The 21,437-nt window shown below is 42.1% G+C and overlaps 1 protein-coding gene across 1 annotated transcript in view; it reads left to right on the top strand.

Annotated features, from left to right (window-relative positions):
• LOC136886197 (zinc finger protein 436) overlaps positions 1 to 21,437 on the top strand; it is a 171,189-nt gene that overhangs the window by 48,045 nt on the left and 101,707 nt on the right. Inside the window, exons 2-3 of the mRNA XM_067158931.2 lie at positions 6,155 to 6,227; positions 15,294 to 15,353. Coding sequence (XP_067015032.2) covers positions 6,177 to 6,227; positions 15,294 to 15,353 — 111 coding nt within the window. The 5' untranslated portion in view covers positions 6,155 to 6,176. The remainder of the gene's footprint in view (positions 1 to 6,154; positions 6,228 to 15,293; positions 15,354 to 21,437) is intronic.

The following is a 21,437-nucleotide window of genomic DNA, read 5'->3' as shown; positions in this document are numbered from 1 at the left end:
CCAGGAAGGTAGATGTCGCATCATTACCGGCTGTCTAAAACCTACTCCGTTGAACAAACTGCACAGTCTTGCTGGTATTGCCCCTCCTGATATCGGTCGAGAGGTTGCAGCAAAGAAACGAGAGGAAGCTCACCCTCTGTATGGATACAGTCCAGTTACTCCAAGAACTCCTCAGAACAACAGAGGGTGGACGACACTTTTGTAATGTGGCCTCACGGGAGCAATAACCTACAGCTATTTCTCGACCATCTCAACTCCATACACGTAAATATTCAGTTCACCATGGAAAGAGAAGTAGACGGAAAACTACCGTTCCTGGATGTGCTAGTAATACGTAACCCCCATGTGACGCTGAGTCGCGCAGTATACAGGAAACCCACTCACACAGACAGGTACCTACACGCCTCGTCTCATCATCACCCATCACAAAAGCAGGCTGTCCTAACATCACTAGTGAACAGGGCCATAGCGATATCTGACGCAGAGCACCTCGAGGAAGGAAAAGAACACCTCACGGAAACCATTAGGAAAAATGGCTACTCGCTCAATAACATCCGACGAGTCCTTAAAAAATCAGAAGAGAAGAAAGAAAAGACCACCGCAGGAGAAAACAACGGGAAAGAAGAACTGACCCGCCAGAAAACAGCGATACTGCCATACATTAAAAACACTACAGACAGGATCGGCAAGATACTGGACAAATACAACATAAAAACTATCTATAAACCTCACCGGAAGCCAGCCCGTTATCTACCACCAGTAAAAGACACAATAGAATTACAGGCCCCTGGAGTGTATCACATTGAATGTAGCTGCGGAGCTTGTTATGTAGGTGAGACAAAACGTCTGATCTCCACCCGCTTAAAAGAACATATCCGTCACACCAAGAACCAAAACACAGATATTTCAGCAGTAGCCAAGCATTCCTACGAAACTAGGCACGGAATATCATTTGACAAGACCAAGATCCTAGCAGCTATTCTTTGGAATCTGGAAAGGAAAATCCGCGCGGCTATCGAAATCAAGAAACATCCGAATAACATAAACTTAGAAGAAGGATACAAAATCAGTAATTCTTGGATGCCCATCATTCATAGTTTAAGACATACAGACCACAACATAAACACACGGGCCGCAACCCCATTACACAACAGCGCGGGCAAGCCCCCACTACCTGGCTGTGACATAAACTTTCCAGAAGCCTCGCGAGACAGCCAGGGCTTACGTCAGCCAGATAGGCTAGGATATAAAAGGCCAAGATCAAGGCCACTCTAGTAGTGTAATTTCTGCCTGGGAGACTGATTACCTCGGATCGAGTAGGGGTATTTCAGTCGCCTTGACAAAGAATACTGCAATGTATTCGAAACGTCGGCAAACTGTACGTGATATGCGTACAACACGGTTCAACCCGGAAAGTAAATTAAATAACAGAGGCTCTTAACGGGACACCTCAGCAATCCCGAATTGATATGTGGCGCGCAAGCCGAAGAATGGTTGACACCAAGTGAAGAATTACCACCTGATCACATGGACAAATGAAGTACTTGGAGATCACTGAACAGATTACGGGCAGAAGTGGGGTCCTCATTGTGTGAGTGTGGTGCAATCCAGAACATGATCTACTTCAGGCAACAGAAAATGCATTGGATGTCGCCAGTTTCTGGGCAAAAGTAGTATAGACGTTTTTTGATAAGTGTGACTTTGTATCTAATGTATATAATTCAGTAAGAGTATATATGTATTTATAGTATCAATGCTTCTGATACGAATAAATAAATAAATACATTAGCGTTCACATGCGCACAATTTATAATTTCAACAGGACTGTCAGAGTTGCCTCTGTCAGCACTTCGACGAACACTGCAGCGTTTAGAGTCAGGCTGGACACCCAGCTATGACTGTCTGATCGGGTCTAGTGAGCTCAGCTTACATTCAGTTTGGGGCTCCCGCGTCATCATGTAACGTGATCTCTTTGAGGCTGATTATCTCGCGAATCCCGCGATGAATTTCCTTGAAATTCGCAATTTGAGACGTTTATGTTATTCTCTTCAAAATGCCGTATCGCACAAGTCGCTGCGAATATTATTACAGAAGTTTTAAATTTTTCAATCGAATGTTCGCGAAGGCGTGACGTTCATATCCAGAACAAACCAGGCCATGCAGACTACACGTGGCATCAGGCGGGTAGTCTATATTGTCCCTGCAGCTACGTTACATGCACAGCTGTCGCTGGCTCGCCTGCTCGCTCCTCCGAACGTAAACAAACCAAGTTCGCTCTGAACGTCTTGCGTGATGATGAAGTACAATATTAGTAGACAAAAAATACGGCATGTACAGTCGTAACCGGTACAGTGTATGTTGATTGGAAAACAGGATGTTTGAAAAGCAATGCACCACCGATTCCCCTGACAAAGATAATCGCACCAACATCTCATGTAAACAAAATTGAAACGAGCAGAGTGACAGGAAGCTGCACAGGGAGATAGAGGGAGAGGTCCGTGGTAGCTACACTATGGAAAAGATGACCAACATTCGATAGCGCAGATAAACAACTGTATTCGATAAAAAAATTGCACAATACACGCACATAATATAGGATCTGAAAATATCAGAGATAAGCATCCCTACTTTCTTTAAAGAGAACAAAAGTTACACTATTGACCTTCAAGAGGGCAGTAAAAGAACAACTAGCCAAGATTTTTTTCAATTTTCAAAATTGTACACACATTATCATGTCATATAGTATTCTTTTCAGGAAAACAGACGGAAACTTTTCGAAGAATAACATTTTACCATAACAGCATAATGTTTGGCCACATTCTAAACGTAACACCTCCAGGGTGTTTTATAAAAGCCTAAAAACCGAGGTAAAAACAACAAAGTGAAAGAAGGAGGGGAGGTAAAGGAGGATAATAATAGCAAGGATAAGAGTTCGAATCTGACTACGTAAATTTAAGAAAGTTCATCCAACCGTTACTGTCCTGATTAAATAAATTGTGCAAATTATGTCGACGATAGTCACTCTTAGTACGAATTAAAACTTTTCAAAACACATGATGTGAAAATTTAAATAAGCAGCAGATGGTAACAGTTAACGCACAGATAAATAGTCAGCGCGGCTGAAGGGTTAATTTAGAGTTCCAAAGAATAGCATGCGGATTTTTGGCTCACCCAGATCCCAAGACGACGATATTAGGGTCGTATTCATGAACGAGACTTTGACTTCGACTTACGTAAGTTCACTTAGTTGAGTTTTGTGGAAGTCTGTTTCATAGACGCAACTTTTACAAAGTAGACTCTGGCGTAAGTAGACTTTGGTAAGTTACGATGTGAAGAATTAGAAATGAAGTTGGCAATGAAAACAATGGAAGAGCACTGTAGCATCTCCCATCACTCAATGTTTTTTCTTAATAAAGAGGCAGAAGAAGAAGAAATTCAGCTGTTTCCTGCGTTATAGATCGCGTTATAGACTCTAAACTCAATCCAATCCAGTTAATACAGTTAGTTTTTATTTCTCGACGATGGATGGAAAGAAAAAATTGCCAACCTTCAACAACTGTGAAAGGGAGGTGTTACTAGAACTAGTGAAAGAGAAGAAAGGTAGCCTATAGTTGAAGTCGAAATTAATAAACTTCATCTCGTGGTTGACTATGCCCTGACAATTTGAACTAGAAAGCCCTTTCCTATTACGGAATACCTCAGCATGGTTGCCACCTGGACTTATTATTGGTATATGGGTGCAATCTATAGCTCCAACCACTCCAGGGAAACGGGATCTTTCATACACACGTCGCGCATTATTTCGACATTCAGCTTCATTTGGGAACGAAACAAACTGTGGTCTCTTTCGGGCAGTCAGGATCGATATTCTTCTGATTATTCTACATACTGAGGGCTGGCTTACTCCTCGTAAATCAGCGGAATCAATTTGGAATTTACCTGAAAACCATGGAAGTGTGTGAAAGGCTATTGTATTTACCATAAGAATGCATTAATCTGTACTGATCATCCCTTAACCTAACTGGATAACACGATGAGTAGAAAGTGCAAAAACTGTGCGCTGTAGTAACAATAATTTTACTCTTACTTGTAGCATAATATCTTAATGACCGGGCGATTTGTCCGTGCGGTTAGGGGCGCGCGGCTGTGAGCTTGCATCTGGGACATAGTAGGTTCGAACCCCACTGTCGGCAGCCCTGAAGATTGTTTCCCGTGGTTTCCCATTTTCAAACCAGGCAAATGCTGGAGGGCTGCACCTTTATTAAGGCCACGGCAGTTTCCTACCCATTCCTTGGTCTTTCCTATCCCATCGTCGCCATAAGACATCTGTATCGATGTGACGTAAAGCAAATAGGAAAAAAAATCTTAACGAAATTAGCAACTGTATCATTGGAGGTATGGGTGATCCTCGATTATTATGTTTCTGTAATTCGTCTTCAAACATCGTTAGTAATCTAAATACTGTACGTTTGTCGAATCTATATCGTTTTCTGAACTCATTTTCTGTATAAAATTGAACTGGGTTCCGTGCATCTCTTATAATACGCCGAGGATTTGGCACAACGTACCTACTGAATAATTTCCTGGATCTCTTCAATTTCGTCTACAAAATTAACTGCATCGGCAATATCTGCCATTTTATTATTTTTCTGATCTCAGAGTCTACTTAAGTACGGAACATCGGCGACTTGGAAGTAAAGTCGCCATGTAAGTTTACTTACCTCCAAGTAGCGATCATGAAATGGAAATGGCGACGTACCGCCTTCTAAGTCTAAGTCTAAGTCAAAGTCTCGTTCATGAATACGACCCTTAGAGTTCCATTTGGACGGAAAAGAACACGCATCGCACGGCAAGCTGCACGAGGTCACTGTACAAAGGTCGATGCCAGACTGACCAGATGAGCAAGGCTGTCCGTTATATATCTGTAAGGAAGTGGAGCCTAGTAGATTCGAGAAGGTTTGGTGACGTACCAGATGACGTAGGTAGTAAAAGGTAGATACAGAAGGACAGTCAGTATGCAATAAGTTACAGGAGCGGACAACATGTTTAGTCAATAACATCAAACCATTAATACGTAGAAGCGTAGATGGCAAAAGCAGGTTAGAATATTAAGGTAGAAAGTAGATGATTCTATAGAAGCGTAGATACGAAGATTATCGCAGGAACACGTAGAAATGTAGATACGAAGATAATCGCAGGAGCATGTAGAAACGTAGATACGAAGATTATCGCAGGAGCACGTAGAAACGTAGATACGAAGATTATCGCAGGAGCATGTAGAAATGTAGATACGAAGATTATCGCAGGAGCACGTTACACCCTAGTAGCCACAGCCTTCAGCCCTTATCGTAGAACAGATTTCCTGAAGAAACAGAAAACCAATTTGGCAGGAATGGCGCATTCCTTGGCTGTTATCGAAGCAAAACTATTCATTCTCAACAATATGGCGTATTACCTACTCTAAGAAACAGCGTATCCCTTTGGTCACGAAAGATCGTTCTCGATTGATCGGCATTAATACCCCTAATTCTCTGTTCTTCCTTCTTCACTCGCATTTATATACCCTACTTGAAATTCTGATTTGTTCTGCTTAACGAACTATGGTTGGATGTTGCTTTATTTGGAAATATTATAAACTTTCACTGTCTAATCGCATCCTCTTTACAAAACTTTATTTTCTGTTTGTAGCTTTTAAACAACTACTGTACGTGGAGATCTCGGGCTTAACCGCTGCGTACAAAAAACAAACAAAAAAAAAACAGGGGTTTCACTATGGCAATGTATAGTAGATACTTGGAATCTGTTACATAATTGAATATAAATATATCTGACGTTAATTGCGGCTTCATAAATTTGACATACTTATAATTTGTTAGATAATTAAATATAATATATATGTAATTGTTATGTAGGGAACGTTTTAATGTTCGACTAGTGCAGGCTTACTAATCTCTTAGAAGACCTGTTTATGCTTGTCGCAGAGGAAGGGGTGAATTGGATTGTTCCTTATTGTTAGCAACAGTGCACCGGAATTGCTAATAGATGATAAATATCACTCGCTTCAGAGATACATTGACAACCCTTCTTGTCAGTGACTTCCTTCATGTCATAGATCTGTCAACAGAAGTGTTGATATCAGACTGTTTGATTCCAGTGTTCGAGCCCCAGTGATCGCCATGGAGTATCTCAAGGTGAAGAAGGAGCCGATGTGGTCCCAGCATGCCTTGGTAAGTTTGTCCCACGGGTCACATACGTCAGTTCACTAATCAACTGGAGAACGTTGTTGTTGTTGTTGTTGTTGTTGTTGTTGTTCTTGTTAAAATTCTATTTTCATTTGAGTGCTAGGAAAGATGATTTCACCTTTTAAAGTCTGGTCGGATGCCCCATTCCCAGATCTGAGGCTCCCTCTAGTGTTTTGTAATGTTGCACGTTTCATTTTAAATATTTTCGTTTGATAAATTGCAAATTATTAAGACATTGCAAAAAGTTAATGATTGTAGTGATTGCTTTTGAGTGTAAAGTTGAGCTGCCCTCACGTACAAATGAGGTACATTTTTACACCTTGTCGCTCACTTTGAAGGACTTGTACCTATTGGAGGCAGTATTGAAATTTTTCTGACCCATTTACCAGGTGAAAATAGTTCTTGTATTTCAAGAAGCCTGAAATTTGAAGTTTTTTGAAAGACCTACAAAAATGGCATCACTCGCTGCAGTGAAGACAAACGTGGCAGGAACTCGACCCGTACTGTTCTCGCAGTCACTGACAAGTTTCACATTAATGATATCGTTCAAAATATGCACACTTTTTATATCTGTGTTAATTTGAATTATTGTGAAGTGATTCCAATTAGTTTTTAACATTAGGCCCATTTTCTAACATACCTCAAAATTAGAGGCTCAAATGATACTGCGGAAATAGTTCGTGTTTGGTTTGTTGTGAGCCAACACCCAGAAAATGGAAATAGAAAGTAAGGGATGTCTACAAAAGCTGAAATGAAATTCATCTGGGACCTTCCTAGGAAAAAAAAAGATAACTTCATTGGCCATCGTTTAAAAAAATGCTATTTGTTCGTGGCGTCGACCTGTGTGGATCATTGCCCCTAGTGGCACCACATTGTACGAACCTGCGTGTAATTGGAATGGCGGTAGTTGTGTGTGAGGAAAGGAAGATTAAGGACGTCACAAACACCCAGTCCCAAGGTCAGGGATATTAATCATTACAATTAAAACCCCTGACCCGGGGCTGCCGTGGGACAGGCGGGCGTGTTTTCCTCTACAGCGCAGAAGGCCGGACTTGACTCTCGTTTGGCAAGTAATGAACTACTTGTGTCAGTTACAAATAGAGTTGGTATCATCTCTGAGTGGAAATACACGTTAAAGACGACGATTGTGCCACACGGTCAAACACTCACACCTCCTTCTCCATTAGCTCCTCGCTTGAGCTTGGCGACAGGAAGGGCAGCTCTTCTCAGACCTACGCTACGGACAGCATTTCTTATCATCATAATCACAATTCCCAACATTATTTCGGGCGCGCAGCTGTGAGTTCGAGCCCTACTGCCCGCATCCCTGAAGATGGTCTTCCGTGGTTTCCCGTTTTCACACCACACAAATGCTGGGGCTGTAGCTTAAGTAAAGGCATGTCCTCTTTCTTCCCACTGCGTCGTCGCCATATCTGTGTCGGTGCGACGTAAAAAATATATATTCATGTTATTGTGTATGAACTCACATTGATCAATCTTTCGTATTTATTAGTACATTTATGCTTTCAGGGCAGGAAACTCTTTCGCCCTGTAACACACGAGGTGTAAGTGGCTCACTGCGCTTCAAGGAGACAGCAAACTCGTGGAATACGGTGGAAGAAAATAAGACTCGTAGTGACAAGAGAACAGAACAGAGATGAAGATGGAGAGAGAAGAAGTGTGTGCGAGTTGGGTTGGGGTGGGGTGGGGTGGGGAGGGGGAAGAACAACATAGTGCAGTGAAGTTGAAGAACTAATGCAGTGCAGCCTAAAGTGCCCCGTAACGGCACATCTACCGTTTGAAATGGTTAGGATTTCACTGGCCGGGAGTAATCTTCTTCTTCCTTGGCGTTTTCCCTTCCACTTTATCCGGTCGATGGTGCCAGCAGGTGTTCATGTGAGCAGAGATCTCACGAGCCTTGTCCTCTTCCCATCTTAGCATCTGCTCGTGTCTGGTAGTCGAGCTATTGGGCGGTGTATCAGATGTACAGCCTGAGCGTCACCGCTACTGCTCACAACAAGAACCGCTTCATGACTTTGAACTATTTTTCTCACTATAAATGATATTCAAATCTGAAAAGTTTGAAAAAATTCTTTAATTTCCAAATAAGAATTGTTGCTATTACAAGGGTTGTTGCAGACAAATTTCGATATCTTCGGATTATTTACCCTCAAAGTAGCCACTTTGAAGCCATCCAGCGAGCCGTCGTTATTTTCTTCAAAAGGCACCCATGTTCGATATTAAGAATAGAAATAAAGATACAATTTCATTTTTCGACCGCACAGGCAGCTCGAACCATGTGAGGGTGCCACAGTCTTAGAATACGAATACATCCAGCCTTTGCGGACACGTTGTTAAGGTCTGTCACTAGAGGGAGACAGTCACAAGTCGAACGGCTGACCGATACCGATAACTGGTGATGAACCACGTCCGCTCGAATGGCTTTAGGAAGTTATGTGGACACAGCTACCAACACGCTCAACGAGAAGGATAAGGTACAGGCACCTTTCCTGTTCCAGATTGGCACTGAAATACTGGTCCACCAGGTGGCATTGTCAAGGCACTTGTTAAAGAACCGTGTTCTTTGATCTTCCAGCTAACTGCCGCGATGCCATCCTGCCCTTGCCATTATTCATGGCAACTTCTGTAATGGGAGTCTCCTCACTCTAGATGTAAGTGCGTCACAGTAGACGTTCATGTTCATCTTTAATGTGCATGATGTGTTGTGCGCATCATGAACGTCCTAGTGCCGGGACAAAGGAGGAAACAAGTCGGCCGAGTGTACTTGCGATCATCTCAAAGTACCACTCGTTGTTACAACAATTATAGCAGGGGAGGGGAGCTACGAGAGTGTATTGGTCGGTGTGCCATAAAACAGTTCATCACGTACCTGAACGCAGCTCTGGGCAAACTTTGAGAATGTTACGTTTGAATTGAGATACTCAATACCGAGGTCCGAAGACCATTTGATGGCATATGTTTATGTAGCGCGACGGACCCCGTATACCCACGGATTCAAGTGTACGCTAACACAGATACATAGGAGATAAGACCGTACCTATTAATTTCCATTCCGAAAAGCAATGAATCTACCGTGGTCTAAGCCACCTGGAACCCAGGTAATCGCCCAGACATCACAGAAACAGTGCAGGTGGAGAGGCATGTTGCAGGTCTTTTGATTTGACGCTTGTAGGCGACCTGAGGTGGTGCAGGTCTTTTCAGGCACAGCTGAGGTGTATGTGCCATTTTAACCGCATACCAGCCCTCCTCTGGCAGTACTGGGAATCGAACCCGGGGCCCCGACGATGGCAGCTAATAACACTAACCGGACAACATGCAATAACAAGAAATAAGCATATAAGAACCAATACATATGATAACCGAGGAGAGTTGTTGCCGCGCTCAACAGGATCCATTGATTGTTTCGTCGTACTCTCATTCTAGTCAGTGGATACATTTTGAAGTTTTAGTTTTAATTTCTTTGCAGCTCGTACCATTAGGGGCCAATGAGCTAGCTACAAACATCATCATCACTACGGCCTCCTTACTAATTATTAAAAATATAATAAAATCATTTACCTCACCTACATCAGTTGAACTATTAGCTACCTACTGTGATATAAGTGAGGCCCTTCCTCTCCGGACACATACCACGTTCCCACGCTGCTTTATCTCTAAGGGATGGAATAATTTCACACTGCAACCAAAGTTCATGTCGCGTACCGTTCCCCAGCGAATAACTCGCATTAGACTCCATTCTTCGCTCAGGAATTTGCAGTGCATTACATGTTTCCTTCACTCGTGCTGGTCAGTTACACTGTCACTCTTCTCCCCACCACGGGACTTCCACTAAATAGGCGGCATTTCATAAGCATTACCATGACGATAAATGCGTGTATGGCACAAACAAACGGAATTAACGTACTCACAAACGTTATTTGAACTCAGTATGCAGCAGACACGTGCCCGTTGATGACAGGTCGTAGTTGCCCCAGTGACGATCTTGTGGGTCCAGAATGGCTTCACCTCCTACACATGCGGGCAGTTTGAATGTACGATTGAAAGATCTCACGGACTGAAGGCATCTGTCCCTTTTGGTGATGAACTATGGGATTCAGTGAATTCTGCCATAGGAATAGCAGTTCCTGTGTTCATCTGAGAACTACATCGAGGTAATCGATGAGAGGACCTCCGCTGCCTTTCACTTCATGGAACGAGCTTCACTTGGGGGTTGAGCTTAATTTTCTAACAATTGCAAGTCTTGCACTATCTCCAGTCGCCGTCTGCTGAGCAATCTGTAGTTCGTCCTGCTGACAGCAGTGCGGCTTTCCCGTCTAAATCAGTTCTACCAGCTTTATTGGATCAACCTAACGATGTTTGAATTAAACGGTACCGCTTAATCTTCTGAAAGCGGAGGATTGGCTCACGATCGGCAGTGCCTCACTTCGATGGCATGTCAAGAGATGTCGCTCGAGAAAATACAGCTCCTCCTTGTCTTCGGTATCATTGGGACGTAAAACGAGATTATTGAAAGCAGCTCAGTTTTACCTGCACCGCCCCACGCCCTACAGGTGGAGTGGTACCTTTAAGTTTAGAACGATGATTTCCCAAGGGCAGCTCGTATTTCAACGGCCATAGAAACTGTCAAATGTGTCGCAACCTATACACTGACTCTAAATAAGTTCCAGGTACGCTATATGACTTAAACGGCAAAATCACAGATAGCGGAGGGAATAGTGCATAATATCACTCGGGGGAAGGAAAGCACTCACATACATACGGAGAAATTAAGACAGTGAAGAAAGTTGAAAATAACTGAGGATAGCTGTAACTACCCCGTGGATGTATTGGAAATATCCCTCACTAAATTCGGATCATATGAGATGGGGATTTTTGAAAGCGGTAACAGAGGAACAGAGAATGTTAAGTATTATTACTTAAGCCCAGAGTCTTCTTTATTTGAAGAGTAAGTGAAAGGACGTGTCACATGTAGTGTACAGGTCTTGCCGAGGAGAGCAGGTTTTATGGAATACATTTACTGGCTAGTTTGTTTTGCCCCAAGAAGGGTGTTACTGCGATATTACTGAACTGGAATGTGTTCTTCATTGGAGATGTGTGAACAGCCAACTGCATGAATCAAGTTACGATGTTATTGCTTCAACTTCAAGTTACACGTATTTTTTAAGTTATATGTTACTTTTACTCCTTAAAACGAGCTAAAAGAAGGAACTGAAATCTTGAGATTGTTGTCAGTGAACAGCACAAGAAGTAGAGATGTCTGCAAGTTTATAGGTCAGGCCATTTGGAGAGATAAGCGCCTTCTGTAAAAATTATTACCGATTGTTATAATTTTTACCTTTTCGATTCTGTGTAGTTTGGAAAATAATAACCTTGAAACCTAACCAACTGCACTGTGAGACCACCTTTTTAAGTCTTTGTTAGGGACTAATTGTGCATGATGTTTCTGCTACAACAGCTTGCAGATTTTTGCAAAAATATTCATACATATCTGGAATGAGATTGTATGCACATAAAAGGCAATAGGCCCATCCTAATTTTCGGAGCTACTGGCAACAGTTCGTTATTAGCACTACCAAGTGCCGAGTGCGAAATGATTCCCGCCTTCCTCGTCGATTATGGTTAAATTCAACACTCCGCCTCCTTAGCTCTTACTCTTGAAAACTAGCTTTGGTACACGTAAGCGTGACTGTGCTGTACAGCCATGCTCCTCAACCGGGCATTGCACAATAATCAGCATAACATTAGGCTTTAGCTGCTGCTAGTGGACACTAGCTTTGGTACACGTAAGAATTATCACGTAATTTCCTGCTATTCAAGCGATAGTTGTTACGCGACCAAGGTCAAACAGAAATGAGAACATTTTCAAAAACTTACCTTCACAGTCCAAAAATACGTGTGAGCGAACAAGACCCAAGAGGTTGGATGAACCATCAGAAGAAAATAATTCAAATAAACTGACCTAAATAAGAAAACTGTAAATGATAAAGTAATAACTTCAATAAGTTCAAATGAATTAATGAGTTTTCCAGACTATCTTAAGGTCCAAAAGAAAAGAAAATAATCACGAGTTCACTTAAACTCAAATTCAATCTTTAAGGTCAGTTCAATAGAAATAATATTTTTTACACACCCCACTTCTAAACTACACATCAAACAGATGATGCTAAAGTATAATTACTGAGGTTTACAACCCATTGATCAATTATCATGATAACCGAGATGTATTTTATTTACAATTCTGTGATCTTAGATCACACTTGATTTAGAATTTGGGAGCCGAAAACAGTTTCTTATGGCTATCTCAAGCGAAAAAAGGCATCCGCAATGCAATGGTCAGCAAGATTAAGTTCCACGAGAACAAGTCTCAGAGTATCAAAATCCGAAGGTAATTCAAGCGATCTCCAAGCGGCAAACTCTCCAGGAACACATTATATTTACCCATGAGTTATGCAGAGAACGACTCTACACCGGCACATTTGGCATTCACCAGCCCACAAATATTTCTCTTGTTCTCACTTCATATGCTGAAAAGCAATAATGAAGCGGTCAGAATGAGTGTAGTACACATCCACAAATATTTCTACTAAGAGTAGCCATGAGACACCCGAAAGGAACATGGCTGCTCAAACAAACTGAGTTAGTCAAATGAAACAATTCTACGGCTTATTAATTTACACCCGAGCTCGGAGCTTAGTAAATCAAACCATAATTAAGAAAATTCTGGTTAAATTACTCTTCATATAATAACTGTATAGACTTTCATGATATTACAGTTAACGAGTTGCATAGATTCTCACGACCCAGTACAATACGTACATTTTAACAAACAACACATAATTTTAACAGTTTTAGAAATGGTCGCTCAACCAAGATTATTCTCAAAATATTACATCAGACCAAACCCCAAATGAACTTAAAACAAATCTACTAGATAATGGTGACCGAAACACAATATCGTAACTTTCCAAACGTAATTTCATTATTCGAAGTAATCCAGCACAACAAAACATAATTTAGAAGCCCATATCCAGAAAAATTCGTCCACAGTTGGACTCCAGGTTGAATTGATCACCTCATTTCTCCTTGAGATTAAGAATTTCCAGGAAACTTTTAAAATAAAATAAAATTTAAGGCTTTTCGGCATAAGGCCGACCGGCGATTGGTTTAACCTGGGTCGATCTCCAGCAGCATTTCTTCTTCCTTCAGTTTATCAGCACAGCAAGGGAGGTCTTAACGATCAACAAACAATCCAAAACAACTGCCACACTAGTCATTGTAGACATTCACGAGTTGACAAACGACGCTATCATTTCCATCTGCTCAGCTAGGTGGCTCTGCCATACAGTCGGACGAGCAGAAAAGATCACCTCACGTCGTTCAACGCTACTATTACGAAAACACAGGTTAATGTAATTAATTCTTTTTATACGTGCTGAGAGCTCAAGGAGATGGAAACATGCACAATAATGCACCTTGTGACTTTTTCAAGTACCATCTAGCGAGAGACACTGGAACGGGGTTGGGCTCACTCCACTCTAGTAAGACTGTTCGGAAATTATGACACGCGAGTTCTTATAGATGGCAAAATAGATACCTTATCAGTATATCATAATTCGCAGGTTATAGGAAAGCTATTCATTACATGTAATCCGAGGCAAATAAAACTAATTTTAACAACTTTTGTGCTCTTAAAGACATTTTTATAATCCGAAACTCGCCTATATGTAACATGGAAATGTTGTGTATATAGACCTTGGAGAAAACATTCGACGTACGCACAGACGCCCTCTTTATGGCAGGGACAAACTCCTGAAAAGTTGCGGCTCTATTTATCCGAAACAGTATACAGTCATGCCAGTCATGCCCAGTTGTATGTTGCACTATCTCGGGCAAGATCGTCTGAAAATGTTAAGGTCCAGAATGGTCGACGCTTAGCGAATATTGTATGTGGAAAGAAGTGTAAAAGAACTACATTACGAACGAATCAATTTTTATGTATCAGTGTTACGTGTTAAGGGCAGGCAAAGCAATCTGACTACGAGAGAAGAGTTCAAGGGAGGGACGAGATGGAGACCAGTCGGCATTTGTTCTTTTGCCCGGAGGTTGTAGTACGTTCTCTGGAACTTTTGTAGAATGTCGGCAAAGTGGGAACCGGAAGTTGATATTCTTTATGAAAACTGCATTTCAGTTGTATTTACATGTGGTACTTGTTTGTAAACCAGTGACGAGGCTACTAAGCTCACACTCACCCTATTGCCCCCGCACAAGGCGTGCTCAACCGCATGCGCACTGCCCCTACGTGAGCATAAAACAGTGGCGACATTGATGGTACATCAGTATGGGTAAGGATGTGACAGAAATGGGCAATAGCGGAGTGTTGCAACACATGGCCACGAAACACGACGTCAAAGTTGTGGTCGGAGAAAGAGGGACCGGAGACGCGTTTCACGGCTTGTGAAGCTGCAGTCAGTGAATGTCACTGCTCGCACAAGCTGCGCGTCTTCAGTGGGCTACGAGTAATTGAACATGGACAGTAATGTGGCAGGACGAAATGCAGCATGTATTCCTGGATATGTGCAAGGTCAAGTTGAAGCTGGTCCGATCACTACCATGGTCTCGATGATCAGTCAACATCTCCATGATGAGTATGCTATTGATACTCCGATATTTCAGGATGACAATATCGGGCTGGACACACACATGTGACTGGTTATATGAACACTCCCCCACCGTATTACATCTCGATTGGCCTGAAAAATCACCTGACTTGAACCTCACTGAAAATTTTAGGAACATGTTGGAACAGCGGGTAAAATTTACTTTAACAAAACTTCGAAAGTTTATTTGTTTTCCTTTCTTAAAAATCAGAGCGAGTAATTTGATGGAATTGGGTAATGAATTCCTGAGCAAGTGGCTTAACCTGCATGGGACGTGCCTTGTAGACTCACTTCCAGGCGGTTATGAAGTCCACGCTATCAAATTATGCTTGTATGTGACTTATGAAACTAATGCCACCATGATGTGTTGCAGTTGGAGGACGAGGACCCCATAGAGCCGTTCTTGGCGGTGACTACGGAGCTCAGGGTAGAGGTAAGTGAGACTAAAGCAGTTTGATGTTGACACCGTCGTTTTCACTCTGTTATTGTGAATTATAAAATTTGTCATTTATTCTATAAAATATATAGAATATAACAAAAGCTGGAGATCTCGGCAAGGAAAGAGGAGGGCGGCGTTACTTACTTTCCACGCCACAGGCATGTTACACGTGAAGATCAAGAACCTGGCTTGAATCGTTCGACTCGGGAGCAAACATTCACTTTAACAACATGTGGGCATTTTATTTATTTCCTTTTTTAAAATTCAGAGGGAACAGTTGAAATATTTTCATAACAACGAGCTCGTCGGCTCCAACAAGTCAGGTACAGAACTCTCAGTTTCAGAAACCATTGCTCCTGACAGGTAGAGCACAGTTATCACAGCTCCACAAACACGACAGAGGCAATCTAGGTTTCATACACCGGTCGCCCCATGCTGGGCTTAACCATTACAAAGTTCCACATATACTTAAGTGCTGTCCCCAAAGGGAACTCAAACGTACACACGGTTACGCTATAAGGAATAAACAGGGGCATAATTACCCATACTACATGGCCTTAAGAATAAACCGAGAAGGTTACACAAAACAGGCCAAAAGAACATTCTGGAAAGACGAGAACCTAACTGTGGCTCAAGGCCCGATGACACAGAGGCTAATCCCATACTAAAAGAGGGACGAAAGGGGGAGACAATTTAAATGTTAATTTAATCCTAAAAATTGAACAGGAGGACTGCATTTCTTTGTAGGGAAATGGGAACTCGATAAATCAAATTGTTTTTTTTATTTGAGAATATCATAATTTCTATATTTGGATATGTAAACTGTCTGATAGGTAATTCTGCTATTGATTATTGGGAGCATGTTCTAGTGAAGAGGTAATATGGTAAAGGTTTGGAGATAATCTCGAGGTGTGATGGTGATGGCATTTATAAACCATATGTGAACTACTGATCGACATCTTCGGTTTGGAGGCTAGTGTGGTACAAAAACCTTCTTAAGTTTTGGGTTAAATGACACTAACAATAATTGGCATATACATATGTATTTTGGTGTTTCTAGGACGTGAACTAATCAGCTTATAGCAATACGTGAAAATGATCTTAACACCGGTGAGTGGTCTTCTCTTGTGAACTACCGTACTTCACCAAAATTTAAACTATTTCTAGACCACCGCAGTATGAGTGTCATATTGTAGGAGTGTACGTGTGGTTTCTGGACGGGAGACCATGACAGAACTAACATAAAAAAGCTCCCCTTATAAAGAATTTTGGACCAGGATTTTATTTCCGGTAGAAGTTCATTTTCAAATACCTTTCATCAAGATGTGGACTAATGTTATTTTTAATGCGATTTAAAGTCGCGAACTACTCGCATTTTCTACGTTTGAGTTTGTGGCTCTGCTCATTTGAATTTTACCTAACCACGACTAGAAAGTATGTTTTGACCGTGAGCTGCCCTCTACCGAAGGAAACTTGAATTTCCTTGCTTTGCCCTAACTTGTTGCGCACCTCCCTGGCGAGAATTGTTGTTGAAACGAGCGAGGTGTTTTTTTCTACTACCAGCATGGAGGCCCCATGGACGTATTATTCACGCCTAGTCGTGAATCTGACCCAACCGGTGCGGGTGGAAGATCAATAATTCTACCCCTCGTCAGGTTATTTCTGGCTTTGTGCTTCTGAAACACCAGTTTTGAATTTGACCAATAAGGAATTTCTGTAATTAATTTTCCACCAATAATGTGTTTCTTCTTCATCTAGTGTAGGGGTTTTCGTTGTTAGCCAATGAAATTTTTGTGGGAGGCTGTTCTCATTCCTGAAACGCCTCGAACTTTCCACGAAGGTATGCAAACTGCTGATTTTCGGGTCTCCGCGCCACTTCAGTAACATCTATCAGTGTGTAATATATGTAGCAGGGGGCGGGAAGCGCCTATTTCTTCGGGCAGCAGTTCAACCACCAGGTAATGGCCGTTTAATAACTTATTTTCTTGCTAGCTCAGCAGTTTAACTCTCGGGGCAGGTCCGAAGCCTTTTTACCATGTAACTTTCCCTAAAATGTAAAGACACTTGGTACCAATTCTATCTTTTTAAACTACATATTGGGATAGAGAGTGCTTAACCCTCTCGAGCTCCCACTCATATGGCGTTGAGGTGAACTTATTTTCACAACCGTTTCTTCCTTAATGTAATGTAAATTGTCTCCTTCTATAAGTCACCTCTTTAGTATGGGATTAGCCCTTGCATTAGAGGCCTAGCACCAAGTAGGTTTTAAATAAAGTGTAGTAGGAGTGCAAGAACGCCTCGTCTCAAGTTGGTATTTTAGAGGCCTTGTAATTGACCTGTTTCTTTACTTAATAGGCCTCAGTAGGTTGGGTATTTTTACCCCTGTTTTCATGTACTTGGAGGACAGCTTGAAAGTGGAGTTTGGTGTGGCCTTTGATAGGCTTGAACTTAAGAGCGGGTTGCTCTTTCTTAAAATTTGTTTCTGCGTGCCTCGAGGAGGCTTTACTGTGTAATTGGGAGCCAGAGCTCCAGGGCATGATTGGGGTCTTCTGCCCCGTTGTTGAATCTTGTATATAGTAAAGTTGAGCTCATTGCTCAAGAATTACGTGTCTGGCTCTCGGAGCCCAAATCCTGTAACACTGTAATTGTACATTTTTGCTTGGTTGCTTTGCTACTCTGTACCTGCCACTCTTGTTATTTCTTGATTTTGCAAAGAAAATATAACCTTGTTAAATTAACTTTAATTTCGTATTTTGAGACCTGTTCACCCCAGCACCTTCTTTCACCTCTGCACATCCGCAATACTCCGTAACAAGTGGTAGCAGAGCGTGGTTGAATTGGTCTCAATTTAGCCCCTTTTGACGGCTAAACATTGCTTTACTTTTGAACTCTAACAATTTTCTCTGTTGCTGGACTTTTCCTTTTCGTTTTTCAAAATTGTTTTGTCAGCATGTCCGGCCCTCGCGAGGTTCTTCATCCTTTCTATTTGCGTAAAGAGGAATTAATTTATGAACTATCTCTCAGAAACGTTCCATCTGGAGGCACGGTTGCAGTCGACTCCAATAAGCTAAAAGATTCCCTTGATTTACCTATTACCATCCCGACTTTAGGAGAAAAAGAGATTGACGATGCTCTCTCCACGATCAATAACAATACTACTGAGCTAGCATCTGTAGTTAGCTTTTTTGAAGTAAGTGATCCATCTCCTAATCAACTTAAAAGAGTACAAGCTAGGTTTTACCACTTTTATAATAGGGTGTGTGATCTATAGTCTCTGAAGTTAAATGACATTCAGGGTAAGGAAGCTAGTGCCCTTGCTGAAAACTTGTCCGAAATATCTAGTAAAGTAAGTCAGTTGTTATCTGGACCTGCTATCCCTAAAGTCGACCAACCTATGGTAGTAAATATTGTTAGTGGGGAGGATTCCTCGAAAGAGGAAGGAAGTAATACTGAGGCGACTACCCAACGTACATCTGCCCCATCAGAAACTATGTCAGATCGTCGCAAGTCCATTCCACCATTCGTGTTAAATAATGCTCCTTCTGAATCTGCTTCTCCGCCACTTAGGCCCCTTCCTACTACGTCTCCTGGTTTCAGCAGTTTACCCCATCCATTGGCTATGTTGCTTAGAGGTATTTCTAAGGTTTCGGTTAACTCTACAAGTGACGTAATTTCATTCTTAAGGTTTTTGGTTGAGTTTCAGGATCATGCCCTCGTTTTTTCTCTTTCTGCTTGTCAGATTTTGCAAATCATCTATCCCTATGCAATTGGTGGTCTCTCAGACAAAATAGTAAGAGCCATTGCTGAACAGTCATCTATTGAAGATTTTCATGCACACCTTCTTGCAAATTTCATTCCTGCTCGTGCTAGGTCATCTCTGATTCAGAAGTACTATTATCGAGTACAAAGACTGGATGAGAATCTTGCTGATTTCATACAAGACATTAAATTCTATACCAGGGTGTTTGCTGTTCATTTTCCGGAAGATCAGATTGTACAGGCTATTGTAGAAGGTATTTCACCACCTTACCGATCATACTTGTGTTTCGCGTCGCGCCCGCAAACTTTCGCTGAGCTAGAAGCTATGGCTGTATCGGCTGAAGGAGTTAGATACGCCGATTCCTTGCGTGTCGCGAAAGAACCCCCTCCTTCTTTTAGTAATCCTCGGCCTCCACCTCGCCGACCAGTCACACCCCGTAAATGTTATGCTTGCGGGTCGCCTGATCATCTTCGCAATAAATGTCCATTGATGAAATCGAGTAGGACAAATAGTGGAGCAGGTTCATCACAAGGCTGTTTTAAATGCGGCTTGTTCTCCCATATTGCCAAGAACTGCCCTAACACCAACAGCACCCCCCACTTGCTCAACTTCGGGTGCAACTTCCAACAACAATCAAAAGTGACTAGTGGCTTCGGCTGAGTCCACTAACCCAGCTTCCCGAGGCTCAGCCCCTGGTAAACAGGTCGAAAATTCAGGGAAAATTCAGTCTTCAAATTTATATTTTGAATGCCCCAAAGAATGTCTTAGGATTGCGGCGGATACCCCCGAACCTGTGCCTTTTCTCAAAATTGAGTTAAATAATGAACCTGTAACCGCTTTTAGATTCAGGCAGTGTTTGTTCAATTATTTCGGCTCAATGGTATTCGAAATTGAAATCTATTTGTAAACTTCCTGACTATTGCTCATCTCCTGTTCAATATGTTTCGGCTAATTCTTCTCCATTAGAAATTTTAGGCTCCTTATATGTCAAAATTCGTATTTTTAAATTTACTTGGAAAGTTAAATTGTTTGTGGCCAAGCACTTGTCTTGCCCCATATAGTGGGAGCTGACTTCATTTCTCACACTGGTCTTGTGCTCGATCTTCAGAGTAGGTCGTGCACTTTCAAATTTGCGTCTAATTGTAATCCCCTTATTGAAATGTAATTCTGCATCATGTTCATCTATTTCGCCTACCCAGGATGAGATCTTGTTAGACCTTAGACATCTACCTGAGGAGCAGGCTGACAGTATTCATAAGTTGTGTCAGTCGTTTCCAGAGGTGTTCTCTGATACTCTTGGTGTTACTGACCTTATTCAATACAAAATTGATGTCACGGATTCGATTCCTGTCCGTTTTCCACCGTATAGGCTATTTCCACCTATAATGAAGGCACTGAAAGAAATCATTTGATCAAATCTTAAAGGATGGTATTATTAGGGCCTCTAAGTCGGCGTATTCGTCGCCTATTTTTCTAGTTCCGAAACCCCAAGGTGGCTTCAGGCCTGTCATTGATTATAGGGCTCTCAATCGGAAGGTGGTGTTACAATCTGTGCCCCTTCCTGACCTTCATTCTTGTTTTTCATGGTTTCGTAAAGCTAAATTCTTCACCATCTTGGATTTGAATCAGGCCTATGATCAAATTCCCCTAGCTGAAGAGTCTAAACACCTTACAGCGTTTGCCACGGATTGGAATTTGTATGAATACAACCGCGTGCCTTTCGGGCTAACCTCGGGAGCAGCTGTACTCACTAGGCTGCTAGATAGGGTCTTCTCCAACATCAAATTCGAGTACTTGTATCACTATCTTGATGATGTCGTCGTATTTTCGGAGACTTTTGAAGAACATCTAGATCATCTGCGAGAAGCTCTCAATCGCCTTCGTAGGGCTGGGTTAACTGTGAAGTTGTCCAAGGTCCCCTTCGCTAAACCTTCAGTGTCATTCCTAGGTCATATTGTCTCGCCCGATGGTGTTGCGGTCGATCATTCTAGAACACAGGCCATCCGTGATTTTAAACCTCCCAAGGACATCAAAGGTATCGCCAGGTTCATTGGTATGGTGAATTTCTTCAGGAAGTTTATGCCTAACTTCGCTAAGAGAGCGGCGCCCTTGAACCTTCTCCGTAGGAAAGGCATCAAATTTGAGTGGGGACCTTCTCAACAAGCCGCTTTTGAAGATCTTAAATTAGCTCTCTGTAATGCCCCTGTCCTTGCTATGCCTGATTTCTCGAAAAAATTCATCGTCCAAACCGATGCGTCGTCGTCGGCGGTAGCTGCAGTCCTTCTTCAAGAGACTGAACTAGGGAGGCGACCCATCGC

This window comes from Anabrus simplex, chromosome X (assembly GCF_040414725.1).
Source record: "Anabrus simplex isolate iqAnaSimp1 chromosome X, ASM4041472v1, whole genome shotgun sequence".
NCBI lineage: Eukaryota > Metazoa > Arthropoda > Insecta > Orthoptera > Tettigoniidae > Anabrus > Anabrus simplex.
This window is presented reverse-complemented; position numbering and strand designations above follow the sequence as displayed.